At 52.8% G+C, this 15,307-nt stretch overlaps 5 protein-coding genes across 5 annotated transcripts; 3 read left to right on the top strand and 2 right to left on the bottom strand.

The window, feature by feature from the left end:
• Positions 1 to 1,713: 1,713 nt before the first annotated feature.
• Positions 1,714 to 2,904, top strand: PODANS_1_2830 (uncharacterized protein; the record flags this gene model as incomplete). Its single annotated transcript, XM_001912443.1, has 4 exons — positions 1,714 to 1,972; positions 2,024 to 2,112; positions 2,163 to 2,279; positions 2,335 to 2,904. The coding sequence occupies 4 exons, from the start codon at positions 1,714 to 1,716 to the stop codon at positions 2,902 to 2,904; spliced, it is 1,035 nt and encodes a 344-aa protein (XP_001912478.1).
• A 383-nt stretch (positions 2,905 to 3,287) lies between these two features.
• On the bottom strand, positions 3,288 to 4,960 carry PODANS_1_2820 (uncharacterized protein; the record flags this gene model as incomplete). Its single annotated transcript, XM_001912442.1, has 2 exons — positions 3,288 to 4,072; positions 4,126 to 4,960. Coding segments are annotated over 2 exons (1,620 nt in total), but the record flags the coding sequence as incomplete, so codon positions are not given.
• Positions 4,961 to 5,320: 360 nt separating this feature from the next.
• Positions 5,321 to 7,158, top strand: PODANS_1_2810 (uncharacterized protein; the record flags this gene model as incomplete). Its single annotated transcript, XM_001912441.1, has 2 exons — positions 5,321 to 6,468; positions 6,540 to 7,158. Coding segments are annotated over 2 exons (1,767 nt in total), but the record flags the coding sequence as incomplete, so codon positions are not given.
• A 304-nt stretch (positions 7,159 to 7,462) lies between these two features.
• PODANS_1_2800 (uncharacterized protein) lies at positions 7,463 to 7,868 on the bottom strand (the record flags this gene model as incomplete). The annotated part of the gene is made up of 2 exons (XM_001912440.1): positions 7,463 to 7,730; positions 7,837 to 7,868. 2 exons carry the CDS (start codon positions 7,866 to 7,868, stop codon positions 7,463 to 7,465), a joined length of 300 nt encoding a protein of 99 aa, XP_001912475.1.
• Positions 7,869 to 8,887: 1,019 nt separating this feature from the next.
• On the top strand, positions 8,888 to 10,894 carry PODANS_1_2780 (uncharacterized protein; the record flags this gene model as incomplete). The annotated part of the gene is made up of 2 exons (XM_001912439.1): positions 8,888 to 9,293; positions 9,351 to 10,894. The coding sequence occupies 2 exons, from the start codon at positions 8,888 to 8,890 to the stop codon at positions 10,892 to 10,894; spliced, it is 1,950 nt and encodes a 649-aa protein (XP_001912474.1).
• Positions 10,895 to 15,307: the final 4,413 nt, after the last annotated feature.

Here is a 15,307-nt window from a genome sequence, read left to right as displayed (position 1 = left end):
AAGCGTCATTTATGAGATATGAGATTGAGAATTTTTACTGTTTGGCATTTTATGTGTGTATCATAAATGGTGTGTTCGTCAGGCCATTTCAAAAGGTTGGATTTTTGGGTTGTGAGATTGTCTGCCTCGTTAGGAGAGTCGGAAGATGATGGTCACTAGATGGATGACAGTGAGTTGACTGGATTTAGGGGATGAGGGTTTAATTCAGGGGTGAGCTCACGTGGGAGCGTTTGCTTTACTTGTAGAGGCTGTGAAATTGTTGCAACAAAATGTTCATAATGAAAGAGTGTGCCACATGCAGTTTCTGCAACAGTCGCACTTGCCGTTCTTGTCAAACTTGACCTGTGTAGGTGTGTGTGTGTGTGTGTGTGTGGTTTGAGATGAGATCCAAAAGGGAAGGAGTTGCCAGGGTGTGTGTAAGTCGCGGTTGCCCGTTATATGTTGGATGGTCTGTGCATTCTATCCAACATGTGAAATTGCGAATTGGGTTGGTCGGTCGGTCGTTGCTTCCTTTTTCCCGTTTTTTTGTTTCATCATTCATTGCTCATGTTCGACACTGGGAAAAGGACAAGTTGGGATGATGAGATGAGAGGATAAGTTGATGACGAGTTTGACATTTGTTTGAGGGGTACATGCCCACCGACTTTTGAGGGGCTTGGCATTATCAATCACCCGTCGACATTCTCGACCCCCTTTTCTTCATTCGTTACGGGAGTACGAATTTTTTTAATTTTTTTATTTTCCCTTCCGTTCGAGGGCACAGGGGGACATTCATTCCTTTGTGACACGTCAAAGAACACCCGCCCGCCCGCGCGCCCGCGCCTGTGTGTTTTGATTGTTGTTACAAAAATGCGCAACCCGGCCACATCGGGGTATGCCCCTGTGTCGACCACCGACCACGACAGCAACAACAACAACAACAACAACAACAACAACAACAATGTCTACGCAATGGACGATCTAGCTGGCAAACCACTCCCTCCCACACCCCGAAACTTTGACCCCCGCGCGTTCAGAATCTACAGGAGGGATGTAGTCACCTTCTCGCTGTCGTTTCTGGTGTCGTTGCCACTGGTGCTGCTGGTGGCGTTGTTTACGGGGGATGGTTCCCTGTTTGGGTATCACTCCTCGCCTTCGCCCTCCCCATCAGCCACGAAACCAAACGGTAAGTTTATTGTTCCTGGGCCTGGTGGTGGGGGGTGCGAACCGACTAGTACTGTGCCTCAGTACTTTAATACTGAGGACGGGAAATGGGCTGGGCCAACTGCTACTGGCAAGCCGGGTTTTTTGGCCCAGACGAGGGAGTGGGGCGTGGAAGATGGGAAGACTTGGGTTCCGAACGAGCCGTTGCAGACGCAGGTGCCGGTGCGGGGTGGGGATGGGAGTGAGAAGGGGGGGAGTATCTTTGGGGAGATGGGGTTTTTGACGCCGTATAGACCGGCTAAGGGGTTTGGGGTCGAGGAGTGGCCTTTGCCGGAGGGGGCGGAGATTGTGCAGGTTCAGATGGTGTCTAGGCATGGGAGTCGGTACCCGACTGTTGGGAGCAATGTTGATGGGTTGGGGAGGAGGATCGGGGAGGCGAAGAAGAAGGGGGGGTTCAAGACGAGTGGTGATCTAGGGTTTTTGAATGAGTGGAGGTATGAGTTGGGGCAGGAGATACTGGTGCCGAAGGGGAGGCAGGAGTTGTATGATTCGGGGGTTTTGCATGCGTACATGTATGGGAAGCTGTATAATCCTAACAGCAAGATTATTGTGCGGACGACGACGCAGGACAGGATGTTGAAGTCGGCCGAGAATTTTATGGCGGGGTTCTTTGGGTTGGGGTGGACGAGCAATGCGACGATTGAGGTTATCATTGAGGATGCTGGGTACAATAATAGTCTGGCTGGGTATTTGAACTGCCCGAATGGGAACAAGGTGAATGGGGGGTCCAAGGCGCAGGAGAAGTGGATTGGGGTTTACTTGCAGAATGGTGAGTTGAAGCAAAAGGGATGGGTGAAGGGAGTTTGCTGACGAGAAATAGCAACGGAGAGGCTGGCGAAGTTGGTTGAAGGGTACGAGTGGACGGTTGAGGATACATACGCTGCGCAGACAATGTGTCCATATGAGACTGTGAGTATTTGACTTGGTGATGAGGATGCGTACGGCTGACATGAGGATAGGTGGCATACGGCTTCAGCAAGTTCTGCGAGTTGTTTACATATGAAGAGTGGCTTCATTTCGGGTACTCGATCGATCTCAACTTTTACGGAAACGATGGATTTGGATCGCCGGTTGGAGTAGGTCTTCATCACACGCTACCCTCTCTTGATCTTTACTAATGATGTGTAACAGAGAGCGATCGGCCTTGGCTACCAGCAAGAAGTCGTTGCCCGCCTCCAGAACCGCACCCTAGGGTACTCAGGCTCCCAGATCAACGTCACCCTCGACAACAACACCGGCACATTTCCCCTGAACCAGTCTCTCTACTTTGACTTTTCCCACGACACCAACATCATCAGCATCCTGGCTGCCTTTGGCCTGACGCAGTTCGGGGCCACACTCGACCCGCTCAAGTACCCAGGTCAGCATAACTTTACCGTGTCGGACATGACGCCGTTTGGTGCCAGGCTCGACATCGAGATTATCAAAACTCAAAAACCGGTTCTGGCGAATCGGGAGGTGGATGAGATAGGGAAAGAGACGGAGTATGTCCATTTTGTGCTAAACCAAAGGACGGTGCATTTGGGGTGGAGCTTGGAGGAGTGCGATGGGGCGAGGAAGGATGGGTGGTGTGAGTTGGGGGCATTTTTGAAGGCGCAGGAGAGGATGGCGAAGATGGCGAGATACGAGGAGGCTTGCCATGGGGAGTTGAGCGGGGAGAATTGGGAGTATGGGAGGGTGGTGGATGGGGTGCCTGTTTAGGGTGGGGATATGGGTTGTATATTTCTTTTTAAGTGTGTGTCATTTGTTATAGAGGGAAAGGGGGCTATATAGATGGTTCATTTGCCATGAAAGATGAGTTTTCCGGTTCCTGTTTGTGCGTTTAGGTACTTCGCCTTTGGGTCATCGGGTTAGATGGGTAGCGTGTTGATGAGCAGTAATGTAATCCCTAAAGTAAGATGACCATGTTGATAGCTGTCAAGGTATGGAAATGGGGATAGAAAATGATATTACTCGTGACCAGATAGCTCCCCGGGTATATAAACACCTCATGCACATCATCCATCTCATCACCCCCACCTCTTCCATTATTATGAATTAATTATCATCCCACCCAACCTTCTTCTCCTTTTCCTACACCAACATCACCACCCTCTCTCCTCCCCCTCCCCATCCGCAGTCGGCACCCCACCCCCAGCACTCAGTTTAGCATTCACAACCTCCCACTCAAACTCCCTCAACGCCCCCAGCTCGCTCCTGAAAAACAACAAACTCATCAACCCATCCACCGTTCCCGCAACAAGGCTCAAGCTGCTCACCAGCACCAGCACAAAAGCGACATAGTTCGCCGGTGACCACCACACCCCAACCAAACAGCCGACCAACACAGCCAACGACCCCAAAAAGTGCCACCCCCTCCACTTCTTCTGCTTCTCCTCCCGGAGTCTATACTTGTGGATCTCCTGCAAAATAAAATCATACGCCGAGGTTGGCAGCTGGAGGTGATCGGCGGTCAGGAAGGACAAAAGCTGGGCGTCAAATGAAGAATTGTCCCTGATGGACGAGGGGGTGGGAGACTGGAGGTAGGTTCCGTCTTGGACGTACTTGTCGTCGGTGTCGGGGATGGTGCTGGCGTCGTCTTGGCCAGGTTGGCGGATTTTGGGGGGCGCTTTGAGGATGAGGGACTCGTCCGCGGGGGCGGGCTTGTTGCCGTTTGGCGGTGCTTTACTGCTGGACTGTGCCGAGGAAGAGGACAGAGGGTGGAAGGCGAGGGTGGCTTCGACAGCAAAGTGGTCGCTGAGGGAGCAGCCTAGTTCTGGGTGGCGCATCATCATGCCTACGCGGGCGGCCTTGACGACCCAGCCGCCGTTGAGGGAGGCGATGTCGCCTGAGCCGGCGAAGATGTAGTCGAGGCGTTTACCGCGGCGGTCTGGGGGTTGTTAGTGGGTTGATTACGTCGAGTTGAGTAATGAAGGGGCATACCGATAGTGTCAGGGGGGACGGTGACTGGGGGTTTTCCTGGGCCGAGGAGCTTCTGCTGTTCTTTGGTCCACCGCCATGTGCAATATGGACCGTCTGAAGCGGCGCCATTCTCCTCAATGTTGAACCCTGCAGTTGGTATTGGGCGGCGGCGAGCCTTTTCGGCCGGGTGATCTGCTGGCCCGAGAGAGCTGTCTGGGTGCAAAACCCTCCAGACATCGCGAACAGGTGTGTTGGCGGTAACAAGTTGATGTTCCAGTGACATGGGAATCATGTTGAAGTCACCGCAACCAAGCACCAGATGACCACGCTCAGCAGCTCCGCGAAGCAGTTTTGATATCTCCCATGACTGCGCGAGTCTCTGGGCGAGATATGAATCGTCGGGTTGACCAGCCTCATATGGCGAGTGAGTGTGAGTACAGAACACCTCAATCACCTGCTTCGCCGCCGGCCCATAGCGAATCTTTGCGCAGGCCACCCCTTTTCCGACATACCAATCTCCGCGCCAGAAAGCCGTCGGCCGGCCGTTCAGTGGGTAGCGAAACAGAGTGCTCTCTTCAATCGGCCATTTTGAGAGAATGGCGAGTCCTCCTCCGAAAGGCCCGCTGAAGTAAAACTTCCCATAGGGGAGAATGAAGCGCGTCTCACGTCGGATGGCCTTGTAATCCTCCTGAGTGAAGCATTCTTGTAAGCAGACGATGTGTGGTGAAGGGTCCGCTATCGCAAGTTGACGTCCGATTTCGGTCAAGCGTTCATTGCGCAGCTTGGAGATGAATTTGAGGCCCCAGCAATTGAGCGTCACGATGTTGAGCTCTGTCGGTAACTCTTCCATGGTCCTTCAAGATTGTTGATATGTTTCGTACGAGATTGTGTTTGGCAGCTTCGCGTCTGTTTGTTGTTGACAGAAAGATGGTTTGAAGCTCAAAGAAAATAAGAAGCTTCACATGAGATATATCTCATAACATATGCACCCCTCGCAATGTATAAAAACTCCCTTAATACGAAGCAGATATGTTTGATGAAAGAAGAGAGCTTCAAGCACCTCCCCGACGTCCCCAATCTCGTCCAATGGCATCCACCAACTCTGGGTTTTCCCTGCCGTGTCCCTTCAGTGCCTGTGCGCGCCTGAAAATAATCCCCGGCCAACGGTCTAGAATTGGCCAATGGCCGGCGGCAGCAGATCCAACCAAGATTTTAGCGCAAAAGCCCCCTGTCACGTCCCGTCAACTGCAACGTTCAACGCGGCCGTCAGCGATCGGCTTCGCGACCTGGAAACTTTTCCGGCAGGCAGGCTGTCGGAGCTCCCTTTGAACCAGTTCCTCGCCGAAACAAAACAATGTCAACGCTCGACTCTACCACGGCGACCCCTTTTCCGGAACCACCTTCAAAGCGACGCCGAGTAGACGGCGACAGCATGGACTCAACACCACGGTACAGCTCGCCTGGCAACCTTGATGGTGCACGCGACAGCACCCCACCCCACGATGGCAGCCTCGTCCAACAGACCCAAGGTCTTTCAATACGTCGCGAGCGGGCCTCGCGCAGCCAAAGCAGAGAAAGATACAATTCCCGATCACCTACATCCTCCCGTGATGGCTCACGGTCAAGATCTCGGTCTCGTTCACGGTCGAGATCAAGATCCTTATCCAGATCGAGATCCCGCTCCCAAACACCATACTCTAGATCACAATCACGCTCCCGATCCCGTTCCCAGTCCATATCCCGTTCACAGTCTGCCCAACCGACCCCCCCATCCATCCACCGACCGCCTATCAGACCAAACTACCAACCTCACCTCTGCCTCAAGGGGCACATGAAAGCCATCTCCCAAGTACGCATCTCCCCCGACGGGTGTTGGATCGCCTCTGCCTCGGCCGATGCCACAGTAAAGATATGGGACGCCGCTACGGGAGAGTGCTTGGACACCATCGTCGGGCACATGGCCGGTATTTCTTGTTTGGCTTGGGCGCCCGACAGCAACACCATCGCCACGGGGTCCGACGACAAAGCTATCAGGTTATGGGACAGGTTAACAGGGAACCCGGCGCATGCTGCGCACTCTACGCCGGATGCTACCGGAAAAGAATACAGAGGCTCGTCCACGATACGAGGAGGGAGAACTGGTAACGGTCCGTTATTGGGCCATCACAACTACGTTTACTGTCTGGCCTTTTCACCAAAAGGCAACATTCTGGCAAGCGGGAGCTATGACGAGGCGGTTTTCTTATGGGACGTCAGAGCTGGGCGGTTGATGAGGAGTTTACCTGCGCACAGTGATCCAGTGAGCGGGATTGGGTTCTGTAACGACGGGACGTTGGTGGTGAGCTGCAGTACGGATGGATTGATGCAAGTGTTATCCCTAACCGCCTGCCGCCTTCATTGATCGATCACTAACACAAGGTTGTTTGCGCCCACAGTCGTGTCTGGGACACTTCAACTGGGCAATGTCTTAGAACACTAGTCCACGAAGACAACCCAGCCGTCACCAACGTCTGCTTCAGCCCCAACGGAAGGTTCGTTCTAGCCTTCAACCTTGACAACTCGATTCGACTGTGGGACTACGTATCTGGTACGGTCAAGAAGACATATCAAGGTCACAAGAACAAGGGGTTCTCTATCGGGGGGTGTTTTGGCGCTGTTACCTACGCCGAGGATGGATACGAGCCAGACGAAGACGACAAGCCGCAACCCTTCATAGTGTCAGCCAGCGAGGACGGCGACATTGTCATGTGGGATGTTGTAGACAAGATGATTGTCCAACGGATCACTGGGGCGCACGATGGCGTGTGCTTCTGGGTGGATGTCAACGGCAAGACAATGGTCAGCTGTGGGCAGGACAACACCATCAAAGTGTTTAGACACCAGCCAAGCCGGCAGCCCGAGGCCCAGCCGAATGGTACCACACCAAATGGGATGAATGGTCATGCAGAAGAAAACGGGGTTGCCCCGGACGACAACGATGCAATGGCTGTTGATATTGAGATGGAGCTGCAAAGGCAGATTGAAGATGAGTTGGTAAAGCAGGAGCAGATTTAAGTGCCATTTATTAACGTCAAAAGATACCCGTCCCAGGATATGTCTGGTGGCCTACAAACGCCTTTGTCGTGCCCCTGGTGATGTTGATGTTGATGTTGATGTTGATGTTGATGTTCCGGCGAATGCTCCCGTGATGCTGTGCCTCTTGAGGCTAGCAATGCAGCAAACGCGCCTTTCTCTATAGGCTGCACAGTTAACTTTCACATGCCTAATAGTCTTGACCGTCCCCATCATCTCTTGCGGCTCGGCACGGTGGTTTGAGTTGCCTCATGTTTCTGGCGATTCACAGTTGCAGCTTGCCGTTTCAACCAGTCTCTTCTTCCGCCTTTCTGGCCTCTATTACATCCACATCCAACTGTTCCATCACCTCCAACACAAGAGCCAAGCTGTCAAAGAACGAGTTGACAGCCACGCGCAGCATCCTGTTTGTTGTCGCCTTGTACCGAACTTTGAGCGTCGAGTCAACGGCCGATAACTCCTTTTGAACGAGCGCAGACAGTTCCTTGTCTACTCGGAGAGCCTGGAGCGCAACATTGGCAAGTCTTGCGTCGGGAAAGGGCACATCGAGGCTTCTGTGTTGAAAGCAAGCAAGCAGTGATGGATTAGTGGCGGGGTAATTCTTTTAGATTGCGCTCATCTTGCTAGACACACCAGATCAGATGGGGGAAAAAGACATACAGAGAACAGGGATAAGTTAATTCGGTTGACATGGTTGCTACTTTTCTGTCTTCTTTTTCTGTTTCCTGGACTAGGAAGAGGAGAAAAAGATGGTCTGGCAGCTAACGAAAGTGTAAAAGTTCGTCAAGGGCGGAGCTACTGGCTTGTGACGGATGACGATGCTGAAGAGCGTGGTGCTGCGGATGGTGGGGCAGGTTTCGGGCGATAAGATAGCTGAGGAATGCCAACAGTGTGGAAGGGGGGCGAAGGGTCGCTACCTAAAAACCCCTGTCTGTGATGGCCCTTAGCGAGCTTAACTGATGTGGGGAGGGAAGCTTGGGGGCTGGTTGCTGTGGTGATGAGAATCTGGAAACGAAAATGAGAAATCTGATTGGTCCACGAGGGCAGAGCGACCCGATTTTGCCGTTGTTGTGGAGCGGTCCCCTGGAGACGAGACCCCCGTGCAAATGGGCTGGAATAACAAAGGTCAAAATACACTTGGGTCACTGGCTCCTGTCGATAAAACCTCTCTCGCAAAACGAAGGCTGCCCACATGCTCTCCTTCCCAATTGCAAACAGCATCATCGTCACTGCTTTTTGCGCCGCCGGCCGTCGTTGGTCTTAACAGAGAGAGAGCCAAGGTTCTTCCCAGCCTACCTTAGGTTCCTTCGCGCGCATTGTCGACCCCAGTCGTTGTTGACATCAGTCCCCAGCCACCCTTATTCTTGCAGTAGAACCGGTTTTGCGCGTCCTCACCGACTTCAACGACACCTGCCTCCCTTACCTTTTACCCCCCACCCACTGCGACCAATTTCTAGAAAAAGAGCGTCATTTGGAAAGCAGCAACCTTGACCTGCATTGTTGATCGAAAGTCGAGAAGCCGCCACGGGTACATGCACTTGCGCGCATTCTCACCTACCGAATATCCCACCACCGTCGACCGCAGCGACGAGCCACGAAGAGATGGCACCTTCCACCCGCTACGCCAGCAATATGGGGCAAATTATCGAGTACATTCCTGGTATGTTCAATTGTTGCCAATGGCTTGTTTTGCATCTTGTATCACCGGATCATGGAGTCTCGTTATCTTCAGCATCGTCACCGCAGAATTGTCAAATATTCTTTACCTCTCCCTGGCTACCCGATCACCTGGCTGACAATTCAAAAAGACCGCTTATATCTCGCCGCTTACACTGAGGCGCCCGATGCCAACACGTTGTTTCCCTACCCCGACCAAGCTCCTCGGTCGCCTAGGAAGCGATCGCAGCGCAATGTCGAGCCCACTCCCGCCCAAGACTACAAGCAGCCCTACTATTTCACAGTAGATGATACTCTTCTCTACAACGCCTTCCACCACGACTTTGGCCCGCTTCACATTGGACATCTCTACCGCTTTGCGCTGCAGTTCCACGAGATCCTCGGAGCGAAGGAGAACAAGGACAGGCCCATTGTTTTCTGGAGCAGAGCTGATCCTCGCAGTATGTTTGATCTTGTGTCTGAAAGCTTTCTTCTCCATTCTAACCACTTGTTCGTAGGCCGTGCCAATGCTTCTTGCCTTCTCGCTTGCTACATGGTTTTGATTCAGTCATGGCCACCACATTTGGCCCTCGCGCCTGTTGCGCAAGTCGACCCCCCCCTCATGCCTTTCAGAGATGCCGGCTATAGTCAGGCCGACTATGGCATCACTGTCCAGGATGTCGTTTATGGTGTGTGGAAGGCCAAGGAGGAGGGCTGCTGCGTTCTTGAGAACTTTGATCTCGACGAATACGAAAAGTTTGAGCGGGTCGAGAACGGCGATTTCAACTGGATCTCGCCCAGCTTCCTTGCTTTTGCTTCCCCACAGACCGCCGAGGTGGCCAAGACGCCAGAAGGCACGGAAGGTTGGGAGCTGCTTCCAAAGAACCTTGCCCAGATCGAGTCGGACGCCTTTATCAACCAGCCCCTTCGCAATGTCTTGACACACTTTACCGAGAGGAATATTGGACTCGTGGTTCGCCTCAACTCGGTTCTCTACAATGCCTCGTACTTTGAGGCTCTTGGCATCCAGCACATCGACATGATCTTCGAGGACGGCACCTGCCCACCTCTTTCCACTGTGCGCAAATTCATTCGCTTGGCTCACGAGATGATCACGGTCAGGAAGAAGGGCATTGCTGTTCACTGCAAGGCTGGTCTCGGTCGCACTGGCTGCTTGATTGGTGCCTACCTCATTTACAGATATGGCTTCACCGCCAACGAGGTCATCGCCTACATGCGCTTCATGCGTCCGGGCATGGTCGTTGGCCCCCAGCAGCACTGGCTTCACCTGAACCAGGGTGTCTTCCGGGAATGGTGGCTCGAGGAGCGCATCGAGAGGAAGCTTCGCAAGGAGATGGCTGCCAACGCGGCCAAGGGTGTACCCCAGACTCCCAACCGTGCGGTCCAAAAGGCTGCTCGTGGTGCGAGCAAGAATGGCGTCGCCACCCCTCCCAACCGCGCAGGGCGCACACCACTCGGCGAGATGGATTCGGTTGACAATGCTCGGGACAACAAGGAAGACTATCTTCCTGCGCCGACACCAGGTCAACCGAGAAAGACTGCTCGTGCTGGGTATGGCCGCAACACCGCCAGTGTTGTCGCTACTGTCGAGGAGGAGCGCGCCGTCGAGGAGACCCAAACCGAGATCATCTCAATGCACCGGACGTCGCAGGGCAACGAGTCGGACGAGGAGTTGTATTTGCGAATGCGCTCTCATCGCAAGGCTTCAGCGTCAATGTCTCCGGACCGCCGTACCAGCGAGCGTGCCGTCAGCCAACAAACAACAACCACCACAACCGTCTATCAAGTCGTCGACAACGATGCGTCCAACGATATCGAGAACATCGGCACCGGAGCAGCCAGAACCAAGTCTTACGAGCAAGCCCAGCGAGTTAGTTCCGCGTCTGGGGTTCTGACCAAGGTTCGCGGAGGCAGCAGCAGTCCCAAGAGGCAAGGCGCCGTAGCTCCCACGGGCGTTCGCAAGACGAGCGGGCGGGTAGGGAGCGCGAGCCATGTGTCTCCGGTCACGACACAGAGGAAGATCAGTGCCGGGCTCCAATAGTAATGGGGCTTTTTCGTTTGACTGGTTGACTAATGTACGACTGACTGTAACGACTTTTGATGACGACTTTTTGACGATGACGACGTGGCACTGCTGCACAACCAACCCACCACACAAGGTTTTCTCTGCGTTTTTTTTCAATTTATCATTCAACTAGCATGGCACGACTTTGACTTTGCGACACTGGGCATGCATTTGGTTCTGTTTAGTTTAGCGGGGCAAGAGAGAGCTTGGGCGTTGTTGAGTTTTAGAAAAATCTGGGTTTGTTTGGTGGGCGGGGAGTGTTGGGGTGGGCTGTGTGAATTGGGATTGATGGGAAAGCGGGTTGTTTGTTTTTTATACTTCTCTCGACTCTGGATTGCAGTGGAGGGGGGCTCTCCTGCCCTTTTGTGCCTTGTTGTTTTAGGTATCGTATCTTCTCTCGCCTATGGCGGTGATTCGCTTGTGGGAGGATGGGCAAGGGGTTTTTAGGGGGGGTTCTTGCTATGCTGGTTGATGAAGGAGAGGTTTCTGGCGTTTACGGGACAGGGAAAGGGGGGTTATATAATGGGCTTGGGTTTCTTGAGCTTGGAAGGCAAGGGAGGGAGGGAGGGGGGTTTTCTGTTGAAGTGTAAGGTACACTGTTTTGGTTGGGTTGGGTTGGGTTTATTGTTTGCATATACGTGGAGATTACTCTTGTAAGAGGCATTTGGGATATGCTGTAGGGATTAAGGGGGGTAAGGGGGGGGGGGCAAGAGGTAGTAATTGGAGTATCACTACTACTGACCTTGATGCTTTTGATGAACTGTGTGTCTGTGAATGGTCAACTTGTTTATCAAGAAGCAGCTCAGAGTTCTTTTCATCCTGTGACACGAGCTTTGGTCAAAGCTCTGGTCCAGCAGCATGGCTTCATTACAATGGCTAGGCTCTCTCAGCTCTCTCTAGGGGTATCTGGTGACGATGCAATGGCCAATGTGGTGTTCCCGGAAGTTCTGTTCTTTGAAGGTAAACACCCATGAGCCTCATTCGTCGCGGTAAGTCTGACGTGAAAAGCAGCTAAAGATTCCTCGTCTAGGTTGGGTTCTTTGATCCGTTGCTTATGGAGCAGGCTATCTACTCGGCACCTTTCTCTCCATGACTTAAACCACCTGACTTTGGACCTGAGGAGATTCTATGCCTCAGGAGATATTATTGTCAAAGAGAGTCTATGATTAAAGAGACATGTGTTGGAATACATCCTGATGTGAGAATGAAATGGAGCAGGTTAGAAAGGGGTCTCGGTGGGTGCCTGTTTGGGATGGGAGGGTGAGGAGGGGGAATCGGTGATCAAAAGGAGCGATGGTCTGTCTGGTGACAGCAAGGTCAGCGGTGAGGTGAGTACAAGATAGATGGGCACTTCTCGGTGTGATCAGGGGGGTGGTGTGGTAGTTGGATTGGATTGGTTGTTGATAAGGAAGCTAATATGAGAGTGTATATCTTTCTGCTCAAACAAAGTATTTTTTGGTGAGCGGTGGTGTGTGAGTTATGTTGGTCTAGAGCGGAGGTGAGTGAGGTGGCTTACTTAGTTCCCTGGTGCGGTGCTTCTGCCTGTGCGGTGTGATGAGAGGGTGATGGTGCATGTATCAAATTGGTTACTGATGAGTGTATCTGGGAGAGCTGTATCCTTGGTAACCACCTAGTTGGTGAACGCATCGGCCAGTGACCAGGGTGATGAATTGGGCTAAGTAGCAATGACCCAATGAAGCCCAAAGACATTACAGAAGAGAATGAGCATGGGCTCCCTCCTCGGTGTTGCGGTTTCACTACAACGGACATGCCGAAGCACTGTAGGGTGTCAAATCTCCTCCTCTCGGCCGGGACATCGACAACCTGATGAAAATAGTCACATTCTCCTGCATCACCATCGGCCGCCTATGATCACGAGGCGGAGCAAACCACACGACGAGAAGCTAGCTATACAGAAAGTTTCGTTGAATCGGGCAGTCGGGGAGGTGGTGTTTACACTTCTTGGCTCTCCGTTACCATATCCCCGGGTCTGGTCGCATGTGTCCTTCCCCCGAATTTACATCTCCCGAAAAAGCCGGGCATGTCCGGCGCTGACCAATCAGATGTAGCCTTCCCAAAAGGGACTTGCAAGGCTGAATCCTGACCTTGTCAGGTATGTCAACTACGTGTGACAAATTGTTCTTTTGACAGGCGAGCCGGCCAGTGACAAACATACTTTGCTTGTCAAGGCTGGTGGTTGTGTCACCGCACCTCGGGATCAAACTTTTGGTTGATCAAACCGAGTGACATATCGGTTCGGGTCTGCTGGTTGCTGTCGAGTTGTTTGAGACCCTTGATGACGTGAAGATTTCATCTTTGTCTCCGGTGATCCCCCGTGAACTGACTAATAAGGGGGGAAGCGCTTGCAGTCCTGAGCGGGTCGGAGACTTCGAGAATTGCGGGAAGCTCTGATATCTGCATGAAGGGAGCACAACACGAACCTTGCAGGAAGGACATGAAATGCAGTGATATCATCAGCCCTACGGGCGGGGTACGACCAGTCGGGTGCCTTCACAACTGTCTCGGACTCCCGGGCGCTCCCGTGAGGCACAGGAGCAATATCTTGGAAATCGAACATATGTCTGTTGCCGTTCAACCACATGGTTAGCAAGCAAATATTTTACGTGTGGATTCCTAAGCCTTGGTTGATTCATATGAAGTTGGGCACTGTCTATGAAGCTTGGAGAGACCGGCAGAGCTTCTCCGATGGACTCAGGGGTTGATTTGCAGCGGCCGACAAAAGCTGCTTGCCAGCAAGGTGTAATCTCTTGTCCCAAGGCGGTGGTATCCTCTTACAATCAAGAACATCGTGGAGTCCCCGGGGTTTCATTTGACTCCTTTTCCAGGTGCAGACAGCTCCTGCGGCGCAGACTTGGCGATGACTCGCGTCAATTACAACCGAAAGGGGCACGCCGCCGGTAGTGCTCGCCGTAGACTATGATTGGATATAGATGAAAATTCCAAACTTCAACTCATTTTCTAGTGATCTCCAGGGAAGCGGGAGTTGTGGGGAGATAACGGCCCGGTGGAGCTAGATGTTGGCCCTGAGGGCCGGTTTTTAAGGCCGATTTTTGAGGCCGGCCTTGACGCGATAGGCGAGCGTAACCGCTCTCTTCTGGAAGATGTTGATGATGTGAATTCATTGGCTAGAACCCGTCATTGATGATATGTCCCAATATTGCTCATTACCTGACCCAGGGGCAATATGGGATGCCTCGACATGTGAAGATGGCCTCAAGTAAACCACCCTCAACACGGTGCTGCCGACACAGTGGACGAACGGATCCAAGGCTGATCGTTTTTACTGTGTTGATAAGTTTACCCTATTCTTTTTGCGTTAGTCGGTTCTTTTGAGGCGAAGCATTCTCGGGATGAAGGGGCGCCTCGGGAAACGCGGAGAACTTGAAATGGCTGGGAAGTGTTGACATGAATCGACGGCAAGTGAGGTGGTAAGTCACCTGACCCCAGTCGTCTGCGTGCGCCATTCTTGGACTGGAACAGTGGTGACGTGACATGTACAATATTCTAGAAGTCTGTTGGCGCTATTATGTGGGAAAGGGGGCTTGGAGCGGATGGGTGAAGATCGCAAGATCGAGAGGCCTGGCGATAAATGCTAAGTCCAAACGGCGATGGGACGGTTGAGGAGGGCCGGGAAAAGCGGCCGCATAATAGGTGCTCTTGTAATCGATAGGAAGACTTGTCGCAATTGGCAAGGCAAGGCTGATTTGCATTGTAGGAGTACCGGGCAGTTCGTTCGGAGGACGGACCAACATCAAAAGGTTGTGGCTTTGGGGCTTGAGAGAAACAGTAGAACAGGGGTCACAGGGCTGACGATACATCCGCTAATTCCAACCAATGGGGTGTAAGAGAAGGCGTGGCTGAGGCACGAGCCACTCAACGCGGCCCAGAATCAGGCCTTGTGGGCCTTGGGGGCCTGTCTTGGCACCATCAACTCCCACACCATCCATCCTTCGACTCCTTTCCTGCAGTGAAGCCACAAACAGCAGCCGAGCAGACGACTGGAAAGCTGCCCTTTGGCACGTTTGTCCATCACCGACACACATGGTATCATCGAGTTTGACCCAGCTTGCGACAGGCCCCTCCAACTGCCGGATCCTTGGGCTCTCTTCCCGCTTGACAACTTGAGATGGAATCCGTCAGACTCCTTCCCGAATATAGCTTCACCCGATCTTGAGGTTTCATCAGTTTTCTAGCGAAATCTAAGCCGCAGCGATGCTAAGCAATCACTTGGCTTTTGCTTCCAACAGTCCCGTATTCTTTGTGTCTCGCTCGTACTCTGGCCTTCGGCTAGCAGGGAAGGCTGCCTGGTGCGATTTACATCCCCGCCTCCATGGGGGTTAGCAATGACGGGTACATGCGAGTTGCTGC

This window comes from Podospora anserina, chromosome 1, assembly GCF_000226545.1.
Source record: "Podospora anserina S mat+ genomic DNA chromosome 1, supercontig 1".
NCBI lineage: Eukaryota > Fungi > Ascomycota > Sordariomycetes > Sordariales > Podosporaceae > Podospora > Podospora anserina.
The sequence above is the reverse complement of the archived record's forward strand: the minus strand, read 5'-3'. Positions and strand labels throughout refer to the sequence as shown.